A 20,234-nucleotide genomic window follows, 5' to 3' on the forward strand; every position below is an offset into this window, starting at 1 on the left:
CACTTTGGGAGGCCAAGGCAGGCAGATCACGAGGTCAGGAGATCGAGACCATCTTGGCTAACATGGTGAAACCCCGTCTCTACTAAAAATACAAAAAATTAGCTGGGGGAGGTGGCGGGCGCCTGTAGTCCCAGCTACTTGGGAGGCTGAGGCAGGAGAATGGTGTGAATCCGGAACGTGGAGCTTGCAGTAAGCTGAGATTGCACCACTGCACTCCAGCCTAGTCGACAGAGCGAGACTCCGTCTCAGAAAAAAAAAGAGTAGGGGCTGCAGCTGTTCCCATTTCACAGGGCAGTGGGGGTGCTCCTGATCACAGGTCAGCCCTCACATTGTGCCTGGGGCTCCGGAGCCCGGATCCGTTCCTCTCCTCTCCACTTCCTTAGTCTAGGTGCCCTTGAACCTCTGGCCTCCCTGTCTGATCCTCAGATAAGAGTGGGTTGAATGAGCCTCCGGGGACCCCTGGGGCAGGGCAGATGGAGTACGGATATCACTAGCAGGTCCCAGGTGGTAGGAGGACAGATCAGCTCAGGGAAAGCTGCTCACAGCCTCCTTCAGAGCACTGGGACTTGAAAGCAACTGTTGTGGGAGCCTAACAGTCCTTCCCAGGGACTTAAGGCCTTTGTAATTTTTGTAGCCCTTTCGTCCTCCAGAATAAAGGGACCTTCTTGAGCCCAGGGCCTTCTCAGCACTGGCATGCCCCAGGGCTCCTCCTTCCTGCCTGGGCAGTCTGGCCAGCTCCACTGCTTACCTAGCCCAGTCACCCCTAGTCCAGGTGCATCCCTTCGGTGGCTTGGCCCACAGCCCACGTGGTGAACTGATTAGCAGCCCCAACTAATGGGTCCAACCTCAGCTCCAGACACCCCTACACTGGTCGCCCATCTGCCATCACTGTAGATGCCAGGGTGGTTCTTCCCTTCACTGTAGATGCCAGTGTGGCCCCTCCCTTTACTGTAGATGTCAGCGAGGTCTCTCCCTTCATGTGAGATGCCAGTGAGGTCCCTCCCTTCACTGTAGATGCCAGTGTGGCCCTTCCCTTCCCTGTAGATGCCAGCAAGGTTCCTCCCTTCGCTGTAGATGCCAGTGTGGCCCTTCCCTTCACTATAGATGCCAGCAAGGTTCGCCCCTTCACTGTAGATGCCAGCGAGGTCCCTCCCTTCACTACAGATGCCAGCATGGCCCCTTCCTTCGCTGTAGATGCCAGCATGGTCCTTCCCTTCACTGTAGATGCCAGCAAGGTCCTTCCCTCTGCTCAGACATCTTTGACTTCCTCTTGTGCACATCCCACAGATGACTCTCAGCACATCCCATCAGTTTCACCTTTGAGGTTTATCCAGGATCTGACAAGTCCCAGCATCCCAGCTGCTGCCCCCTGGCCTGGCCTCCTGCTCCCCACCCCCAGGCATCTTCCCCTTCTCCACATGCAGCTGGCGCAAGCCAGGGGGGAATCAGAGCCCCCCTACAGACTCAAAGGCGGGCCTGTTTCTGTGACCTGCAAGCCCCCTTCCCACCCAACTTCCATCCCCTCTCCTCCCCTCGCTTGCTGTGCTGTGGCCATGCTGGGGTCCGGCCTGCACTTCCCACGGATGATTCTCTGCACATCCCGTCAGCTTCACTTTTGAAGCTGCCCTCCTGGGCTGCTCCCACCATAAGCCGTGTCATACACTTCCTCTTCTCAGACAGCCGTGCCTTGCGCCTCACTCCTGCATCTCCTCCAGGGCTCATCTCAGATGTCCCCTCCTTGCCAGGGCTCTCCCTGGCCACCAGGTCTGTCACACGCTCACTCGCACTGTTTCTTAGTGTTTCTCAGTGTGTGTAGCTTATTTCTTATTGTCTGTGGTCCCCACTGTAGACTGTGTGGTCATGTTTGTCTTCATTTGCGGCACCACGCCCAGAGCCCACGAGGCCCTGGCACAGAGGCAGCCACCAGGATGTGGTTGTTTAACAAATAGGTGGGAGTGTGGCTCTGCCGTGGCTTCTTATCCCTGGAAGTTCTGGGGTTCCCCCCGACACATTTTTTGCTCCCTTGTCTGTTTCCATAAGACTACATCGGTCTTCAGGAAACAGAAAGCAGGTTCTAGTGGTTCTAGTGTCTCGTCCCCCAGGAGTCCTCACCCCACGGGCAGCTTAGAGGGAAGCAGCAGACAGAGTAGTGCAGCCCCGCCCCAGGCTCCTGTCGGCTCCTGGCCATCTTGGGCTTATGTGGCCTTTGTCTCTACCCTCACGGCTTCCAGATGGCTTCTGTGCCTCCCAGCAGGAAGGAAGACAAGAGCAGAGTGCAAAAGGCAGAGGCCAGCTGCCTTGACCTTATGAAGCTCACCCTGGCGTGCATTCCCAGGGCCTTGCCCAGTTCGCTCTCCCTGGCTCATTAGAGTGGCCGGAGAGAACAGTGGCTGCCCCAGCCAGCAGGGAGCCTGGCTGAGAGCTCCGTGACTGGCCACGTGGCCACCCTGATCCACCTCATGAGGAAGAAGGGAGGGGATGGGTACTGGAGAGGAGCCTCGGTGTGTGTTCTGCTCACTGGGCCTTGTTGCCACGTCTGCACAGGCGCCTGGAGCCCTTGCAGGAGTTGGTGTTGCTGGGACAATAGAGGGATAGAAATCCTCTATGGCCAGACGCCAAATGCTGTTTCTTGGTCTCCTTGTAGAAACACCCAGAAATTGTGGGGGCTTTCCACATGTGAGCCGCACCTCTTACTCTCTCCAGCACCTAGGTGTCTCCCTGGCACTATGCTGCTCCCTCTGGGCACCCCTCATGCCTCCCCAAGGAATGGGGACCTGGCTGAGCATGACTGGGCCGTGGGAGCAGCCTGAGCTTGGGCTCCCAGGCCTAGCCATGGTGGCTGCAGGCTCTCCTCAGCTCCATGGGCTGTTCCTGATCTGGTTAGTGGGATGAAGGCATCGGGTAGGGTCTGTGTGGGGTGGAGAGGAGGAGCCAGGCTCTGGATCCAGAACCCTCTTCTGCCCTTGTCAGCTCAGCAGCCCCCACAGGAGTCTTCCCGCTCACAGCTACAGAGGGTTCTCAGGGTTATAGAGAAAAGTCAGCTACCCAGTGCCTGTCAGGGCATCAGGCACATCCCGGGTGCTGCCATCTCACACCCTGCAATGTCCACACCATGAACTGGGTTGAGTAGAATGCAGCCTCGAGAGGCTGGAGAAAATACACCAAGCACTGACACGGATGACCCTGGGATGTGGGACTATAGGCGATCTTCATTTTTTTCTTCATACTTTTCTCGGTTTCTAAATCTTACTCAGTGAGCATATGTTCCTTTTTTTTAATTAGAGAAAACATGACAGTAGCCCCTTTTTGTGTTTCACAGAGGAGCTAACATTCCTTCTGTACCTGTAGTTCATGCGGGAGATGGCAGGGGCCTGGCACATGACGGTGGAGCAGAAGTTTGGCCTGTTTTCTGCTGAGATAAAGGAAGCAGACCCCCTGGCCGCCTCGGAAGCGAGTCAACCCAAACCCTGTCCTCCTGAAGTGACCCCCCACTACATCTGGATCGACGTACGTGCCTGTTCCCCCACCAAGGCTCTGGGGTGCTCCACCTGGGGGGGCCAGGACTGTTCTTGGGGTGGGGGTAGCCGAACCCGAGGCCTGCAGGTTTTCAGACGCTGTGACCTCAGGGGCTGACTGTTCCAGCCTCTGGCAAGCCCGGCCAGTCAGCCCAGAGCCCCTCCTCAGCTGTCTCTGCCGGTCCCAGGGTTAGCCCAGCGCAGCCCCACCACCACAGTGTCTTCCTCTTCTCACTCAGTTCCTGGTGCAGCGGTTTGAGATTGCCAAGTACTGCAGCTCTGACCAAGTGGAGATCTTCTCCAGCCTGCTGCAGCGCTCCATGTCCCTGAACATCGGCGGGGCCAAGGGAAGCATGAACCGGCATGTGGCGGCCATCGGGCCCCGCTTCAAGTGAGGGCCCTCTTCCTGGGGAGCACGGGGCCCCTGGTGTGTACAGTGTGTCGTGGGGTGTCTGTGTGTCACAGTACTTCCGTAGACAGGGAACACATTTCAGTGAGCTGCTCCTGGAAGGGCAGGGAAGAGAGTCCAGAGGGTGAACTTGGCCCCAGGCCAGGCTCCTGCTCTGACTGGGTCCCGGGCTCCCTCACAGGCTGCTGACCCTGGGGCTGTCCCTCCTGCATGCCGACGTGGTTCCAAATGCAACCATCCGCAATGTGCTTCGCGAGAAGATCTACTCCACCGCCTTTGACTACTTCAGGTACTTCCCCAAGGTGTGCTGTGCAGTGTCCAGGGATGGCCCAGCCCCTGCAAGTGCTCTACCGCCCCAGACCCCCAGGAAGTCACTCACAGGAGTACACAGTTGCCCAGTTGTGCTCACCAACCTCCTCCTTCAGTAGCCCTAGCCCCCTGGATTTAAATACCCTCAGCCCTGTGCATGTGTCCTGTGTACTGAGAGCTAGCCTCCCAGCGAGATGTAGGCAAATTTTCCCTCAGTTCAACTGATTTAGGAGATTAAGTGCGTCCATTTAATTTCCTTGTTAATGTGAAGGCTTATTGCACAAAGAATTGCAAACACCCACTGCCTGGGGCTCTGCACCCATAGACTGTGCTGTTGTATGAGTGCAGCTTCGTTGCCCTGATCTGCCACAAGCGCAGCTTCGGTGGAAAGCTGTAGGGGCTGCTGTGGGCAGTGAGGGAGGAGGGCATAAGAGGGCTCCGGAGCCACCACACCTTCCCATGGGAATGGGCCAGATCATCCCTGCTAATGACGGGCTTTGGGCTGACCCTTTGTCATTAAGAAACTGTGTACATCACCTCTCACTGCTTTGTGTGACTGGCCTCTAGTCCCCAACTCCAGACACTCAGCCCTTGTCCTCTTATGGTTGTTTGAAGCTGTCCCCCAAAGTTCCCTACTCAAGGAGAGAAGCGGCTGCGTGAAGACATAAGCATCATGATTAAATTTTGGACCGCCATGTTCTCAGATAAGAAGTACCTGACCGCCAGCCAGCTTGTTCCCCCAGGTAACCCTCAGCAGTGCAGCCGCTCATGGTGGAGGCAGGCAGGACAGGGGTGCAACGTGGGCAGCCCTGAGGGTCCCAGAGGTAGGGATGGAGAAGCAGTTAGAGCCCCCTGAGCCCTGGCCTTGGCTGTGTTGCACGGTCATTGGAGGCCGGCGCTTGCCTGGCTCTGCTTCTCCAGCCTAAGCTGAGAAGCATAAACCCGCACCCAAGGACCCTGAGCAGACTCCACTCTCCGCACTTTCCCTGCACTGGCACCGGCTGCGTTCACACACCCCTCTGAGCAGCTGACGGCCCAGGATTGGGCTGAGGCTAGTGCACTCACATGACTGGGGTGTGGTCTGTTGTCGTCTGGTAGGGGGCAGTCAAATGGACAGGTGATTTCAATATGGGGGGACTGTGGGAGCACTCCTCGGGATAGACACTCAGCCCCTCCAGAGTGGGGAGTCAGAGATGGTTTTCTGGAAGAGATGACAGTTGATCTGAGTCTGAAAGACTGCACAGGCATGCAGGGTGGATGGGGCACAGCATTCCAGGGAAGGGAATGCTTAAGGGAAACATACCACACAAACAAGCAGCAAACAGCTCCAAGGAGGCCATGCCCTTGTTCTCCCAGTACCTAGCTGATTACTAAGCACAGACTGAGAGACGAGAGAGAGGGTTTTCTTTTTTTTTTTTTGAGAGACAGAGTCTTACTCTGTCACCCAGGCTGGAGTGCAGTAGCGCGATCTTGGCTCACTACAACCTCTGCCTCCTGGGTTCAAGCAATTATCCTGCCTCAGCCTCCTGAGTAGCTGGAACTATGGGTGTGTGCCGCCATGCCTGGCTAATTTTTTTATTTTTTAGTGGAGGCGGGGTTTCACCATATTGGCCAGGCTGGTCTCAAACTCCTGACCTCATGATCCACCCACCTCAGCCTCCCAAAGTGCTGGGATTACAGGTGTGAGCCACTGTGCCTGGCCAATAGGGTTTTCTTTAGCAGACCCACGGGTGACAACCTGACTAGCAGGAAAAGGAAAGAAAGAAGCAGATGCAGTGATTTTCTGAGGCAGCTTTCTGGCTCCACTTAGAAGAGGGCAAACAGTCCTTACAGTCTGCCCCACAGGCCCTCAAGTTATCACCCTGCTAAAGGACTATACATTACCGGTGATCAGGTAATTGCCATCCTTTATCAAGAAAATTATGATACTTGTTTTATTCTATTTTCTACTTTTTTTAGAAATGGAGTCTTATTCTGTCACCCGGGCTGGAATGCAATTGTGTAATCATAGCCCACTGCGACCTCAGACTCCTGGGTGCAAGCGATTCTCCCACCTCAGCCTCACAAGCAGCTAGGACTACAGACACATGCCAGCTCCCCCAGCTAATTTTTATTATTGTTGTTGTTCAGATAGGGGTCTTGCCTTGTTGTCCAGACTGGTCTCGAACTCCTGGCCTCTAGCGATCCACCTGCCTTAGCCTCCCAAAGTGCTGGGATTACAGACATGAACCACTGTGCCCAGCCTATAATATTTTAAAGGATAGAAGAAGGCCAGGCGCGGTGGCTCATGCCTGTAATCCCAGCACTTTGGGAGGCCAAGGCAGGTGGATCACCTGAGGTCAGGAGTTCGAGACCAGCCTGGCCAATATGGTGAAACCCCATCTCTCTAAAAATACAAAAATTAGCCAGGCCTGGTGGTGGGCGCTTGTAGTCCCAGCTACTTGGGAGGCTGAGGCAGGAGAATAGCTTGAACCCAGGAGGTAGAGGTTGCAGTGAGCCGAGTTTGCGCCACTGCACTACAACAGAGCGAGACTCCCTCTCAAAAATGAAAAATAGACCGGGCACGGTGGCTCACGCCTGTAATCCCACACTTTGGGAGGCCGAAGCCGGTGGATCACCTGAGGTCAGGAGTTCAAGACCAGCTGGCCAACATGGCGAAACCACGTCTCTATTAAAAATACAAAAATGGGCTGGGTGTGGTGGCAGGCACCTGTAATCCCAGCTACTCGGAAGGCTGAGGCAGGAGAATTGCTTGAACCTAGGAGGTGGAGGTTGCAGTGAGCTGAGATTGTGTCATTGCACTCCACCCTGGGTGACAGGAGCAAAACTCCATCTCAAAAATAAATAAATGAATTAATTAAATAAAAAATATTTGAAAAGGATAGAAGAAATATAATTAAAATGTTTAAGCATTCCATCTAGAATAGTTAAAGAATTACTCACGCTTTTGGAAAACTCACCATCCAGACAGGTTTGTTCCTGCAGTCAATTCCAGGACTCTTTCCCACTGTACCACTGATTGCCTTATCTCTGGTGAATATTAGTTTACTTTTTGTGATACCTTTTCTTGAGCCACCTCACTCTAGAATCAACAATGTGTTTGCCCTCAGATAATCAGGACACCCGGAGCAACCTGGACATAACTGTTGGCTCTCGGCAACAAGCCACCCAAGGCTGGATCAACACCTACCCCCTGTCCAGTGGCATGTCCACCATCTCCAAGAAGTCAGGTCAGTGGGAGGCATGCTCCTGGGGCCCTCACATACAAGTTACCATCCTGGTTGCAAGCTACTTGATGGACACTTGCTCAGACAACAGAACAGAGCACTGCAAGCTTCCTCTAGGTTTAGAAACTCAGGGCAGGCAGGTGGCATCTGAGGACTACACCTGTGCTTTGTCTTTCCTCCTAGGCATGTCTAAGAAAACCAACCGGGGCTCCCAGCTACACAAATACTACATGAAGCGAAGGACGCTGCTGCTGTCCCTGCTGGTGAGGCCCACAGGTGCAGCTGTGCCTGCTGCCCACCACCTGCCCGTACAACACCTGGTGGCTGGGGCAGTGTGTGGTCACTCACAGAAGGCGTGCATATCAGGCCTTATATCTTATCTTGCCAGGCCACTGAGATCGAGCGGCTCATCACATGGTACAACCCACTGTCAGCCCCAGAACTGGAGCTAGACCAGGCCGGAGAGAACAGCGTGGCCAACTGGAGATCTAAGTACATCAGCCTGAGTGAGAAGCAGTGGAAGGACAACGTGAACCTGGCCTGGAGCATCTCTCCCTACCTGGCTGTGCAGCTGCCTGCCAGGTGGGCCCCCAGGCACGCCCCCAGGCACCACGGCCTGATACAGGCCTCACCAGAGGCCCAGAGCAGGGCGCCTGCCAGCTGGGTCATGAATGCTGGGGAGCACCCTGCAGCCCCTCTCAAGGACGGTCAGGAAGTAGTCTAGCAGGCTACTTTGATCATGAAGCGCCAGGACACTCCCCCAGCTCTTCTGTGCAGAGATAACCCAGCAACCCTTGTGATCTTTTCAGATGCCTGCCTGGGGTGCTGCAGCACCTGGAGCCTAGGGAGGTAGCAGCAGGGTGAATTCAGAGCCAAGATCTGATTCATGCCGGATAGGAGGCATGTGAAGGCTGTCACTCCTGGCAGGTGGCTGCCGGATCCGCCTTGGGGAGGGTTTGGGTTTGTTCCTGGATGTCACCTTTCAGTGGCAGAGTACTCGGAGGAGGCACATGCTGCAGACAGCAGCCACATTCCTGTGAACTGCCTGTGGCAGCTCTTACAGGAACAGAACCTCAGACCGATGGTGGCTGAGAGGGACTGCAGAGTCCCTGTTTAGAATCCCACCAGATGGGGCCGGGCCCAGTGGCTCAAGCCTGTAATCCCAGCACTTTGGGAGGCTGAGGCGGGTGGATCACGAGGTCAGGAGATGAAGACCATCCTGGCTAACACGGTGAAACCCCGTCTCTACTAAAAATACAAAACAAATTAGCCAGGCACAGTGGCGGTCACCTGTAGTCCCAGCTACTCCGGAGGCAGAGGCAGGAGAATAGTGTGAACCCAGGAGGCGGAGCTTGCAGTGAGCTGAGATCACGCCACTGCACTCCAGCCTGGGTGACAGAGCGAGACTCTGTCTCCAAAAAGAAAGAGAATTCCGGCCGGGCACGGTGGCTCAAGCCTGTAATCCCAGCACTTTGGGAGGCCGAGACGGGCGGATCACGAGGTCAGGAGATCGAGACCATCCTGGCTAACACGGTGAAACCCCGTCTCTACTAAAAAAAAAAAAGAGAATTCCACCAGATGATCCACAGCCTCCCATGAATGTGTCCAGGGTGGGTGATTCTCCGTTGTGAGCCCAGACCTGCCAGTGTACTGCATCCTCCCTCCAGCCCTACTTTGATCCTCTGGAGTAGGATCGCAGAGCAGCTCTGCATTGCCTCAAAGCACAGTGCTCGTGGGGCATCTGCCTTGCATTAGCCTGAGGTGGGAACACCTGGAAACTAGTAGCTGCCCCTTCATGGGCCAGGTGCCTTGTGGCCCCTGGACTGTGGACTGAGACACTGACTCACTGGATGGGTAGCTGTGGAGAGTCAGGGGAAGATATGGTAGGAAAAGGAATAAGAGGCAGGAGATTTAGGACAAGGATGGTGAAAGGAAGCGTTTTGAACAGTAAGTGTAGGAAAATTTGTGTTTCTTTAAGAAAGTTCTAGCATTTCATCACAGCGGATAATAATGCTTTTTTTTAAAAAAAAAGCACTAATGTTCAGACCTGCTAGTTAGTGACATAATAGAACATTTAGCCGTCACCTGGCTAACCATTTTTTTATTTAAACTTTTTTTAAAATTTCTGTGCAAATGTAATAGACGTCTGTATTTATGCAGGCATGCAATGTGAGATAAGCACATCTCAGAGAATGGGGTATCCATCCCCTCAAGCATTTATCCTTGGAGTTACAAACAATCCAGTTACACTCTTTATTTTTTTGAGACGGGGTCTCGCTCTGTCGCCCAGGCTGGACTGTGGTGGCATGATCTGGGCTCACTGCAAGCTCCGCCTCCCGGCTTCACACCATTCTCCTGCCTCAGCCTCCCAAGTAGCTGAGACTACAGGCACCCGCCACCATACCCGGCTAATTTTTTGTATTTTTAGTAGAGACGAGGTTTCACTGTGTTAGCCAGGATGGTCTCGATCTGACCTTGTGAATCGCCCGCCTCGGCCTCCCAAAGTGTTGGGATTACAGGCATGAGCCATTGCACCTGGCCTACACTCTTTTAAAGTTATTTTTCAATGTACAATTATTATTGGCTATAGTCCCCCAGTTGTGCTATCAAATAGCAGGTCTTCATTCTTTCTATTTGTTTGTACCCAAGCCGTCACTTGGTATTGATGTGAATCCCTCCAGTTCAGCGTTTCCCTCTGGCTCCCCTCCCTCTACTGTGTGGGAGAGCGCGGTTTCCCTGGCGAGGCAGCACCACCCATACCCTCTGTGCCCTGTAGGTTTAAGAACACAGAAGCCATCGGGAATGAAGTGACCCGTCTCGTTCGGTTGGACCCAGGAGCCGTTAGTGATGTGCCTGAAGCGATCAAGGTAGTGTAGCCCATGTGCCAGGGCCTGAGTTCAAACTGCACAAAACAGCACTGAAACTAGAAATGAGACAAAACTAGAAATGAGACAAAAATGCCTGAAACTGGAAATGAGACAAAAATAGCCATGTGGCAACTTCAGTACTATTCATGATTTTTCTGATTTCCTGTGTTGTCTATTGCTTGTCTGTAGCATTTATTTGTTTACAGTAGAAGAAAATGTAACGCACTTCACCCTAATTGCAGTTACGCTGTTTTCCATAACACATCAGAAGCATCTTCCACATGGTTACAGATGCTTAGAAACATCACTTCTCATGACCATCCTTGTGGTGTGGCTAGTGGGCCAGGTATCTCCAGAGGTCCCGGGACTGCCCAAGCCACAGCATCTCCCCACCTCCTCCGCAGTTCCTGGTCACCTGGCACACCATCGACGCCGACGCTCCGGAGCTCAGCCATGTGCTGTGCTGGGCACCCACAGACCCACCCACGGGCCTCTCCTACTTCTCCAGCATGTACCCGCCGCACCCTCTCACAGCGCAGTACGGGGTGAAAGTCCTGCGGTCCTTCCCTCCGGTGAGCCCAGGGCCCTGCTGAGCTGGCCTCTGGTGGGACTGTTAGGAGGGGTCTTACCTGGAGAGAGGCACAGGCCCCACCACTGGCCATGAGGTCACCCCATTACATACTGTTCCTTTCCCTGTTTTTGTTCAAGTAGTTGTAGAAGATGGATTTAGTTCTAATTCAAATGTGTTCTCTAGTTACATTTGTTTTTTGACCTGAGTGAGGTGTTCGAGTTAAAGACATACAGTTTACTTGAGTTTGATTATGAGGCAGCGCAGCAGCTGTGCACAACCCACATGGCAGTGCAGCTGTGTCTTGGAACCCCACAGTGACCTTGCCCATGGAGGGTCCCTCCCTCCTTGTGGGAGCCCAGGGAGCCCACGAGACAGCTGTGATGATGGTGGAGAAAGGCCTCTGGAATATTCTAGAGTCTGACCCACAGCAGACCATTTTCCTGAGGCAGGCTCCCCAGTGAGGAGCGTGAGGCCCTCCCACTCACTGTAGAGCAGGAGCCTTGCTCCTTTTACCTGTTTCCTCCATTCCTGTGTTCTGAGCCATCAGTCTGTTTGCCCGCCATCCTCCGGGCTTTCCCCAGTTTTCAGCCCTGCTGTGGGCAGAGCAGAAGCAGAGGCAGGACCTGGGCCATAGGGTTGGGTGGCTCTGCTCTTAGAAGTCATGACCAACTCTGCTTCTCCTCCACAGGACGCCATCCTCTTCTACATCCCCCAGATCGTGCAGGCCCTCAGGTACGACAAGGTAAGCTTGCACCTGCATGGCCGTCCTCTTCACTTGCAGAGTGTGCTCCACACCCAGCCTGTGCCTGGTCTATCCCCGGCCCTCACAGGCTCCTCAGAGCCTCCTCAGGGACAGGGCTGCCCAGCAGTCCCCTTGCTCCCCCTACCCGAGCCTCTGTGATTGTCTCTTGATACCCAGTGCCATGCCAGGGGAAGCCATGTTCACCCACTGCCTCACCCTGAGGCCCAAGCATGCTCTGCGGAGTGAGCCGGTTCTGGGGCTGTTGCCAGCCTGGCCAGGCTTCCCTCTCGTTGGTGGGGTCACCTCAAATCCCTGAATCCTGCTCTCTTCAGCCAGAAGTGGTGAGGAAGATTAACGAGGTGACGTATGCATTAGTCTGCCAGGGCTGCGTAGTGAAGCACCACAGACTGGGCAGCTTAAATGACAGAAATGTCTATTCTCAGCATTGTGGAGGCCAAAAAACAAAACAAACAAAAAACCCATGAATTCTGGAGGCCAGAAGTCCAAGGTCAAGGTGTGAGCAGGGTTGCTTCCTTCTGAGGCCTGTCTCCCTGGCTTTTTTTTTTTTTTTTTTTTTTAAGAGACAGGGTCTCGCTGTGTCATTCAGACTAGAGTGCAGTGGCATGATCTCAGCTCACTGCAGCCTCAACCTCCCGGGCTCCAGCCATCCTCCCACCTCAGCACCTCATCCGCTACCCCTCCCAAGTAACTGGGATGGCAGGTATGCGCCACCACACCCAGCTAATTTTTGCATTTTTTGTAGAGATAGAGTTTCGCTATGTTTTCCCAGGCTGGTCTCAAAACTCCTGAGCTCAGGCAGTTTGCCCACCTCCGCCTCCAAAAGTGTCTGAGCCACCATTATAGGTCTGAGCCACCATGCCCATCTCCCTGGCTTATTGATAGCCATCTTCTCTCTGAGTCCTTACAGGGTCATCCTTTTGTGTGTCTGTGTCCTAATCTCCCCTTATAAGTACACCCATCATACTAGATTAGGACCCACTCTATTGACCTCATGTTACCTTAATCACCTCTATAAAGTACCTATCTCCAAATATAGTACCATTCTGAGCTCCTATAACATATGAATTTGAAGGGACATAATTCAGCCCATAACAGTGTCTGTGGACTTAAGGTACTCAGCACAGGTTGTGGCACAGAAAATATCCATGAGAGTGACCACAGCCAGGAGCCTGAGCCTCCTGTGCCCTCGTGCCAGCCCGCCCACTGCACTCTGTGTCTGAGTGCAACTTGTCTGCCCTCTTCCCCAACCCCAGAGCTGGCCTTGTTTCCCTGACTGAATTGGGCAGCAGACTCCATGTGTCCTGGCTGAGCCCTCACCACGTGGCCCACCTATGGGCTGGCTGAGTGCCATGACTGGGTGTCCCAGGGGCTAGCCCTAGAGTCTGTAGACCAAAGTGCTTCTAGAACAGCAGCCAGCCTCTGTTGAAAGACTGAGTCCTGTGAAATCATTCACTGCCCTCACTAGGTGGTGCCACGCTCTCTGCACCTCAGAGCAGTGATATGTGTGGAGCCACACTCACCAAGCTGGAGCCTTCACACTGGTGGCAACTTACAGGATTGTCATGAGGCACCTTCTCTTCAGGGACCTGTTTCCTTCCCCCTGGCTCCCCTCCCACATTATTTTCCCTTGACTGCTTGGCTCTCTGCTTCCATACAGGCCTAGCATAAGGGTTAGGTCCAGAGGCAGTGGGGAGGGGAGCCAGTGCCCAGGGCCTCTGTGTGAACTCTTGGTGGTGGCTACCAGAGAAAGGCTGCCTGAAACAATTCTTCTGTGTCTGGTTGTACCAACTCAGGACTCAGCGAGTTTCCCTGGTTTCTTTCTTGCTGTCCATTTTTAGGGATTTTTTTTTTTTTTTTTTTTTTTTTTTTTTTTTTTGGAGACAGTCTCACTCTGTTGCCCAGGCTGGAGTGCAGTGGCACTCTCGGCTCATTGCAGCCTCTGCCTCCCAGATTCAAGCAGTTCTCCTGCCTCAGCCTCCCAAGTAGCTGGGATTGAAGGTGCATGCCACCATGCCTGGCTTATTTTTTGTATTCTTAGTAGAGATGGGGTTTCACCATGTTGGCCATGCTGGTCTCAAACCCCTGACCTCAGGTGATTCACCCACCTTGGCCTCCTATAGTGCTAGGATTACAGGCATGAGCCACTACACTCAGCCGGTGTGTGTATATGTATATGTATATAAATTTTTTTTTTTAGACAGAGTTTCACTCTTGTTGCCCAGGCTGGAGTGCAGTGGCGTGATCTCAGCTCACTGTAACCTCTACCTCCTGGGTTCAAGCAATTCTCCTACCTCAGCCTCCCAAGTAGCTGGGATTACAGGCATGTGCCACCACACCCGGTTAATTTTTTTAATTAATTAATTAATGGCCAGGCACGGTGGCTCACTCCTGTAATCCCAGCACTTTAGGAGGCCGAGGTGGGCGGATCACGAGGTCAGGAGATCGAGACCATCCTGGCTAACAGGGTGAAACCCTGTCTCTACTAAAAATAGAAAATATTAGCTGGGCGTGATGGTGAGCGCCTGTAGTCCTAGCTACCAAGGGAGGCTAAGGCAGGAGAATGGCATGAACCTGGGAGGTGGAGCTTGCAGTAAGCCGAGATTGCGCCACTGCACTCCAGCCTGGGCTACAGAGTGACACTCGGTCTCAAAATAATAATAATTGTTATTATTTATTTATTTATTGAGACAGAGTCTGTTGCCTAGTCTAGAGTGCAGTGGCACAATCTCGGCTCACTGCAACCCCCACCTCCCAGGTTCAAGTGATTTTTCTGCCCCAGCCTCCCAAGTAGCTGGGATTACAGGCGTGCATTACCACACCTGGCTAATTTTTGTATTTTTAGTAGAGGCAGGGTTTCGCCATGTTTGCCAAGCTGGTCTTGAACTCCTAACCTCAGGTGATCCACCTCGCTTGGCCTCCCAAAGTGCTGGGTTTACAGGCATGAGTCACCATGCCCGGCCTATTTTTTGTATTTAGTAGACATGAGTTTTCACCATGTTGGTCAGGCTGGTCTCGAACTCCTGACCTCAGGTGATCCACCTGCCTCGGCCTCCCAAAGTGCTGGGATTACAGGTGTGTGCCACCATCCCTGGCCTGGAATTTTTTTTAAGTTTAAAAAAACTTATATCACTTGTGGCAATACAAATGTATATACATATTTGTTTATACTTTTTTTGAAAAAAAGGAGCAGTAGGCCAGGCGCGGTGGCTCACGCCTGTAATCCCAGCACTTTGGGAGGCCAAGGCGGGCGGATCACAAGGTCAGGAGATGGAGACCATCCTGGCTAACATGGTGAAACCCCATCTCTACTAAAAATACAAAAAAAAAAAAAAAATTAGCCGGGTGTGGTGGCAGGCGCCTGTAGTCCCAGCCACTCGGGAGACTGAGGCAGGAGAATGGTGTGAACCCAGGAGGCGGAGCTTGCAGCCAGCTGAGATGCGCCACTGCACTCCAGCCTGGGCAACAGAGCAAGACTCCATCTCACCAAAAAAAAAAAAAAAAAACTCCATCTCAAAACAAAAAACAAAAACAAACAAAAAAAAGGGAACAGTAAATCAAAAGTTAATAAAAATGGCCAAAGAGGGAGAGATCAGGATGGAAGTAACAGATATGTACCATATTTAATAATTTTGACTTTGGAACTCTGTCATTGTTTACACAATTATAAAGCAAACTTATATTTAAAAAGCACTACACATTGAACATTCATAGTTTATCTTTAGATCCATTTTCTGGGTTAGAATTGGGAAACCCAAAGCGAGGACTTATGCCTGTGTGGTAAGACCACCCCCCCTCACCCAGGTCACAAATGTCCATCCAAGGGATACTTCACCATATCAGTGTCCATAGACTCCAGGAGGCTACCCAGAAAGGCCAGCTCACCTTTTTAAACCTAGGGCATGGAATTAAAACTGGAGTTTTGAAACTTACGGCTCTAGGAACAAACAAAAAAAAATTTTGTAATTAAAAAGAAAAACTGGAGTTACTACTGTGAGTGGCGGAAAATGACCAAGAAGGAAGAGGAGGAGAGATCCTTAGGTTGGTGACCGTAGATGTGTATATTAGTCCATTTTCACACTGCTATAAAGAACTTCCTGGCCGAGTGCAGTGGCTCATGCCTGTAATTCCCACACTTTGGGAGGCCAAGGGGGGTGATCACCTGAAGTGAGGAGTTCAAGACCAGCCCGACCAACATGGCGAAACCCTGTCTCTACTAAAAATACAAAAATTAGCCAGACATGGTGGCGTGCGTCTGTAATCCCAGCTACTCAGGAGGCTGAGGCAGGAGAATCGCTTGAACCTGGGAGGTGGAGGTTGCAGTGAGCTGAGATGGCGCCACTGCACTCCAGCCTGGGTGACAGAGTAAGACTATGTCTCAAAAAAAAGAACTTCCCGAGACTGGTTTATTTATAAAGAAAGGAGGCTTAATGGACTCACAGTTCCACATGGCTAGGGAGGCCTCAGGAAGCAGAATCATGGTAGAAAGGGAAGTAGGTCCATCTTACCTGGCAGCAAGCGAAAGAAAGTGTGTGTGTAGGAGGAACTGTCAAACATTTATAAAACCGTCAGATCTTCTGAGAACTCACTCACTGTCATGAGATCAGCGTGGGGGAACCGTCCCCCTGATCCAGTCACCTCCCACCAGGTCTCTTCCTCAACACCTGAGGATTACAATTCAAGATGAGATTTGGGTGGGGACACAAAGCCTAATCATATCAATGTGTCAACTTGTGAAGGAGGTGTATCTGCATGTTTCTGGAACCTGTCTGTCACTTTGGAACATTGTTCTAAACAACCAGCTAACAAGTGAGTTTTTAGTACCCAGCCTGCTTTTTCTCGTACTTGACAACCCCAGAAATTGGTTTGAGAGTTGTGCTTCTTAAACCCATGAGAAGACACAGAGGAGACAAAGGTTGACTGAAGCCCGTTTTGCACCCCTGCCCCTCAGGTCCCAGCCACCAGCCGGCTGGAACTTGACCTGGCCACCAGCTGGACTCGCCACCAATCCTGGAGAGCTTGGCCACACCACTAGAACCACTGGGCCTCACTCTTTCCTGGCCTTCCAAATGCCGGGAGTCAGCAGCTACTGACAAGGCCCTCCTCGTGGAGAGGGCCCTCCGAGCCTGGCTGACAGGGACCTTGCTCTCCTGCAGATGGGCTATGTGCGGGAGTATATTCTGTGGGCAGCGTCTAAATCCCAGCTTCTGGCGCACCAGTTCATCTGGAACATGAAGACTAACATTTATCTAGACGAAGAAGGCCACCAGAAAGACCGTGAGTATTTTGTCCTCCCACAGGCCTCACTTTCTGTCTTCAGTGCACTGCCAAGCACCTTCGACAGCCCACAGGGCTCTCCCCAGCCTGCACTGCCGCAGCTCACCGACCCCTCCACTCCCACCCTTTGCTAGGGCACTTCTCACCTTTCAGCACACATGGGAGCAGGACCATTCCTTCATGTCGCCTTTGCTAACCTGCTGTCCAATGCCAGCCTGCACTCCCAAGTGCGAGTGAGACCCTTCTGCTCCGATGGCTGCTTCTCCAGAGTCTCCATGCTCAACACAACTGTGACTGCGTGTGAGAAAGGGGCCGCCAGCCCAGGGCAGCGGTTCCCAAATAGCACACCCTCAGGACCCTTGCACTGTCAGAAATGAGTATTGAGGTCCTCAAAGAGCGCTGGTTCATGTGAGCATTAGCTGTCAATGTTAACGAGAATTAGAAATTAACACAGAATTTCAGAAAATGTAAGCTCATTCATTGCATGTTAACATAAATAACATCTTTTTGGGAAAATAACTTTCCCCCCAAAACTCAAAAATGAGCCAAAAGAGTGGCATTGCCTTGTAGGAGATGGCTGGATTCTCATTTCCGTTCCACTTCTGCAGTTGATCTATTGCAGCATTGTTTCAGTTGAAGTGAATGTACTTGAAAAAGGAAGTTGTATGTTAGTAATCTTTCAGGTCATTGTGGAGATCCTTTTTGATACTGCACCACACTTGACAAGTGGTAGTTTTTGTTTTCTTTTTTTAGAGGCGGGATCCCTCTCCCAGGCAGGAGTGCAGTGGTGTAATCACGGCTCACTGCAGCCTTAACCACCCGGGCTTAAGCGATCCTCCTGCCTCATCGTCCCAAGTAGCTGAGACTGTAGGTGCATGCCACCACGACTGGCTAATTTTTAATTTTTTGTAGCTCAGCCAATTGCAGGTCAGGCACAGTGGCTCACACTTGTAATCCCAACACTTTGGGAGGCCAAGGCAGGAGGATCGCCAAAAAAAAAGGTTAATTGCAGTGTGGCATCTTAAATTTGGCAGTAAACTTCTCACACTGTGTTTTGTTCAAGTCCATTGGTCTGCTTCACACCTGGACCCATGACAGCTTTTATGACATCAAACAGTGGGCATTTATAAAATACAGGCCAGTGAGTTATGCACATCTTTCAAAGGTTGATGTATTTCTTTATACAATGTGGAAAAATCATTTGTTCACATGCTGCCAGTCTTATCAGAAAGGGTTTTTAAGGGAAGCTGTTGAGCTCACAGTGGCAGATCCAAGTTTTCCAAAAAATGTTTCAGTTGTTCCTTTGAGTGGAAGATTCATTTTTTGTTCATTTTCAGGAAAACATCTGCCACATCCCTCAGTCTGAATAACTGTATGTTGTCTGTCAGTCATTTTTTCAAGTAAAAACCAAGGTCTGTGAAAAAGGTTAGTCCAGGCTCCAAAATCAGACAAGCTCCAAGTGCGTCTCAGGACAGCGCCTGCCTTAGATGCACATCCCATTTCATCACAAAGGATACTTTAAAAGCCAGGTGTGGTGATGCGTACCTGTAGTCCCACCTACTAGCTATAGTCCCAGCAACTCAGGTGGCTGAGGCAGGAGGATCTCTTGAGCCCAGGAATTTAAATTCAACCTGGGATTTGAATTACGAGAGGCACTATTTAATAGAGCCCCGCCCACTGTGTGCCTCTATTTAACAACAACAACAACAAAAAAACATGTATTCAGGGTAGAGTTTAATAAAAATAAATTCTCATTGCTTCACCTGTGACATTCATAAATGATATGGGCTTTTTTCTTACTGGGTGTGTAGCAGTGAGGATTCCACGCTCAGTTGTGCGCTTGGCCCCTGCCTTGAGCTCTGCGTAGGCACCAGCAGCTTTTCCCACCAGCGTCAGCTGTGTCAACACAGCAGAAGGGGCGCATGGCAGATGTTACGGTCTCACCAAGCCTGCAGAGCACACAGTGGGCACTGCCTGTCTGGGGACTGGGAAACAGCGCTGGTATTCCTGAGGGGCCTCTTCCGCAGCCACAGAGACTCAGCGTCTTGTTTCCTTGGCAGCTGACATCGGCGACCTCCTGGAGCAGTTAGTAGAGGAGATCACAGGCTCCTTGTCGGGCCCAGCGAAGGACTTTTACCAGCGGGAGTTTGATTTCTTTAACAAGATCACCAATGTGTCGGCTATCATCAAGTAAGTGCAGTGCTTCAGAAACCGCCTTCTGGGATGTCTCGTTCCAGTCCCTGCAGCTTAACAGAAATGCCTGGGAAGCTTTAAAAATGCCCATGCCTGGCCCCAACCAGATGAATGAGAGTAGTCTCTAGCAACGGGGCCACTGCTGGTTCTGATGGACAGCCAGGGTGGGTGGGGAAGCACTGCTTGGGGTGAGTCAAGGCTCTTGAAGGCATGGCAGAATGCATGGCCACGCCAGTTTCAGGAAACACAGCTTAGTTTCGTTCCTAAGGTTTGTAGAATTTAGCATATAGCTCCACAATGTGAGGCCACCTTGCCCTCTCCACACTCTGAAGGATCGATCCTCATGATGTCAGGAACACCAGACTGCCTTTGTAGCTCCCGTCATCGTTTTCCTGGACCTTCCATTCGTGTGGACCTGACACCATCCTTGGATGTTGTTGGCTTTGCCCATTCATAAGGGATGAAACCCTGGAGTCATCAATGCTGGGCACGCTAGCTGGGCTGTCTCCAGTGCTTACGCTGCTCTGACCTTGGTCAGCTTGAGACCCTTTTCTGAGCTGGGTGCTGAGAATAGCAGTGCTGGCAGCTTCTAACCCACAAGATAAAGGACCAGATCTAGCGTTTCCTGGGTGGCAGCAGGTGGCAGGCATTACCCCCACCCCCCCCCAGCCACACACCCCCCCACACAGCAGGGGCAGAGCCTGCCAGAAAACCGCCCTTGGGGGCTGTCAGGGATTCTCCACAAGGAATGCAAGGCAAGAATCGCTGCCAGTGGTGCCTGGCTGCCCTAGGAGCAGCTAGAGCCGGGAAGAGAGGAACAGAGAGGGTAATCCAGGCGGGAGGGGCCCTGGGCTGTCCCCCAGCAGCCAGTTCCTCCAGGAGACCAAGCATTTCTTTCCTGTTTCTCAGGCCCTACCCTAAAGGCGACGAGAGAAAGAAGGCTTGTCTGTCGGCCCTGTCTGAAGTGAAGGTGCAGCCGGGTGAGCAGGTGGCTTCTGAAGGCTCAGACCAACCTCTTCCTGCGGGTGGGCCGCGGGGCGTGAAGGCTGCTGCCCTCTCCAGGCATTGCAGGGTGTGGACACAGTAGCTTGGCCAGCCCCACACCT

The 20,234-nt window shown here is 52.3% G+C and overlaps 1 protein-coding gene across 1 annotated transcript in view; it reads left to right on the top strand.

Moving 5' to 3' along the window:
- PI4KA (phosphatidylinositol 4-kinase, catalytic, alpha) overlaps positions 1-20,234 on the top strand; it is a 162,328-nt gene that overhangs the window by 132,988 nt on the left and 9,106 nt on the right. The window contains exons 32-44 of the mRNA XM_011987359.1: positions 3,349-3,507; positions 3,755-3,906; positions 4,106-4,213; positions 4,849-4,976; positions 7,344-7,463; positions 7,644-7,723; positions 7,849-8,042; positions 10,237-10,327; positions 10,732-10,899; positions 11,587-11,640; positions 16,815-16,935; positions 18,996-19,125; positions 20,038-20,108. Coding sequence (XP_011842749.1) covers positions 3,349-3,507; positions 3,755-3,906; positions 4,106-4,213; positions 4,849-4,976; positions 7,344-7,463; positions 7,644-7,723; positions 7,849-8,042; positions 10,237-10,327; positions 10,732-10,899; positions 11,587-11,640; positions 16,815-16,935; positions 18,996-19,125; positions 20,038-20,108 — 1,576 coding nt within the window. The remainder of the gene's footprint in view (positions 1-3,348; positions 3,508-3,754; positions 3,907-4,105; positions 4,214-4,848; positions 4,977-7,343; positions 7,464-7,643; positions 7,724-7,848; positions 8,043-10,236; positions 10,328-10,731; positions 10,900-11,586; positions 11,641-16,814; positions 16,936-18,995; positions 19,126-20,037; positions 20,109-20,234) is intronic.

The sequence above is a fragment of the Mandrillus leucophaeus genome, unplaced genomic scaffold (assembly GCF_000951045.1).
Source record: "Mandrillus leucophaeus isolate KB7577 unplaced genomic scaffold, Mleu.le_1.0 Scaffold308, whole genome shotgun sequence".
NCBI lineage: Eukaryota > Metazoa > Chordata > Mammalia > Primates > Cercopithecidae > Mandrillus > Mandrillus leucophaeus.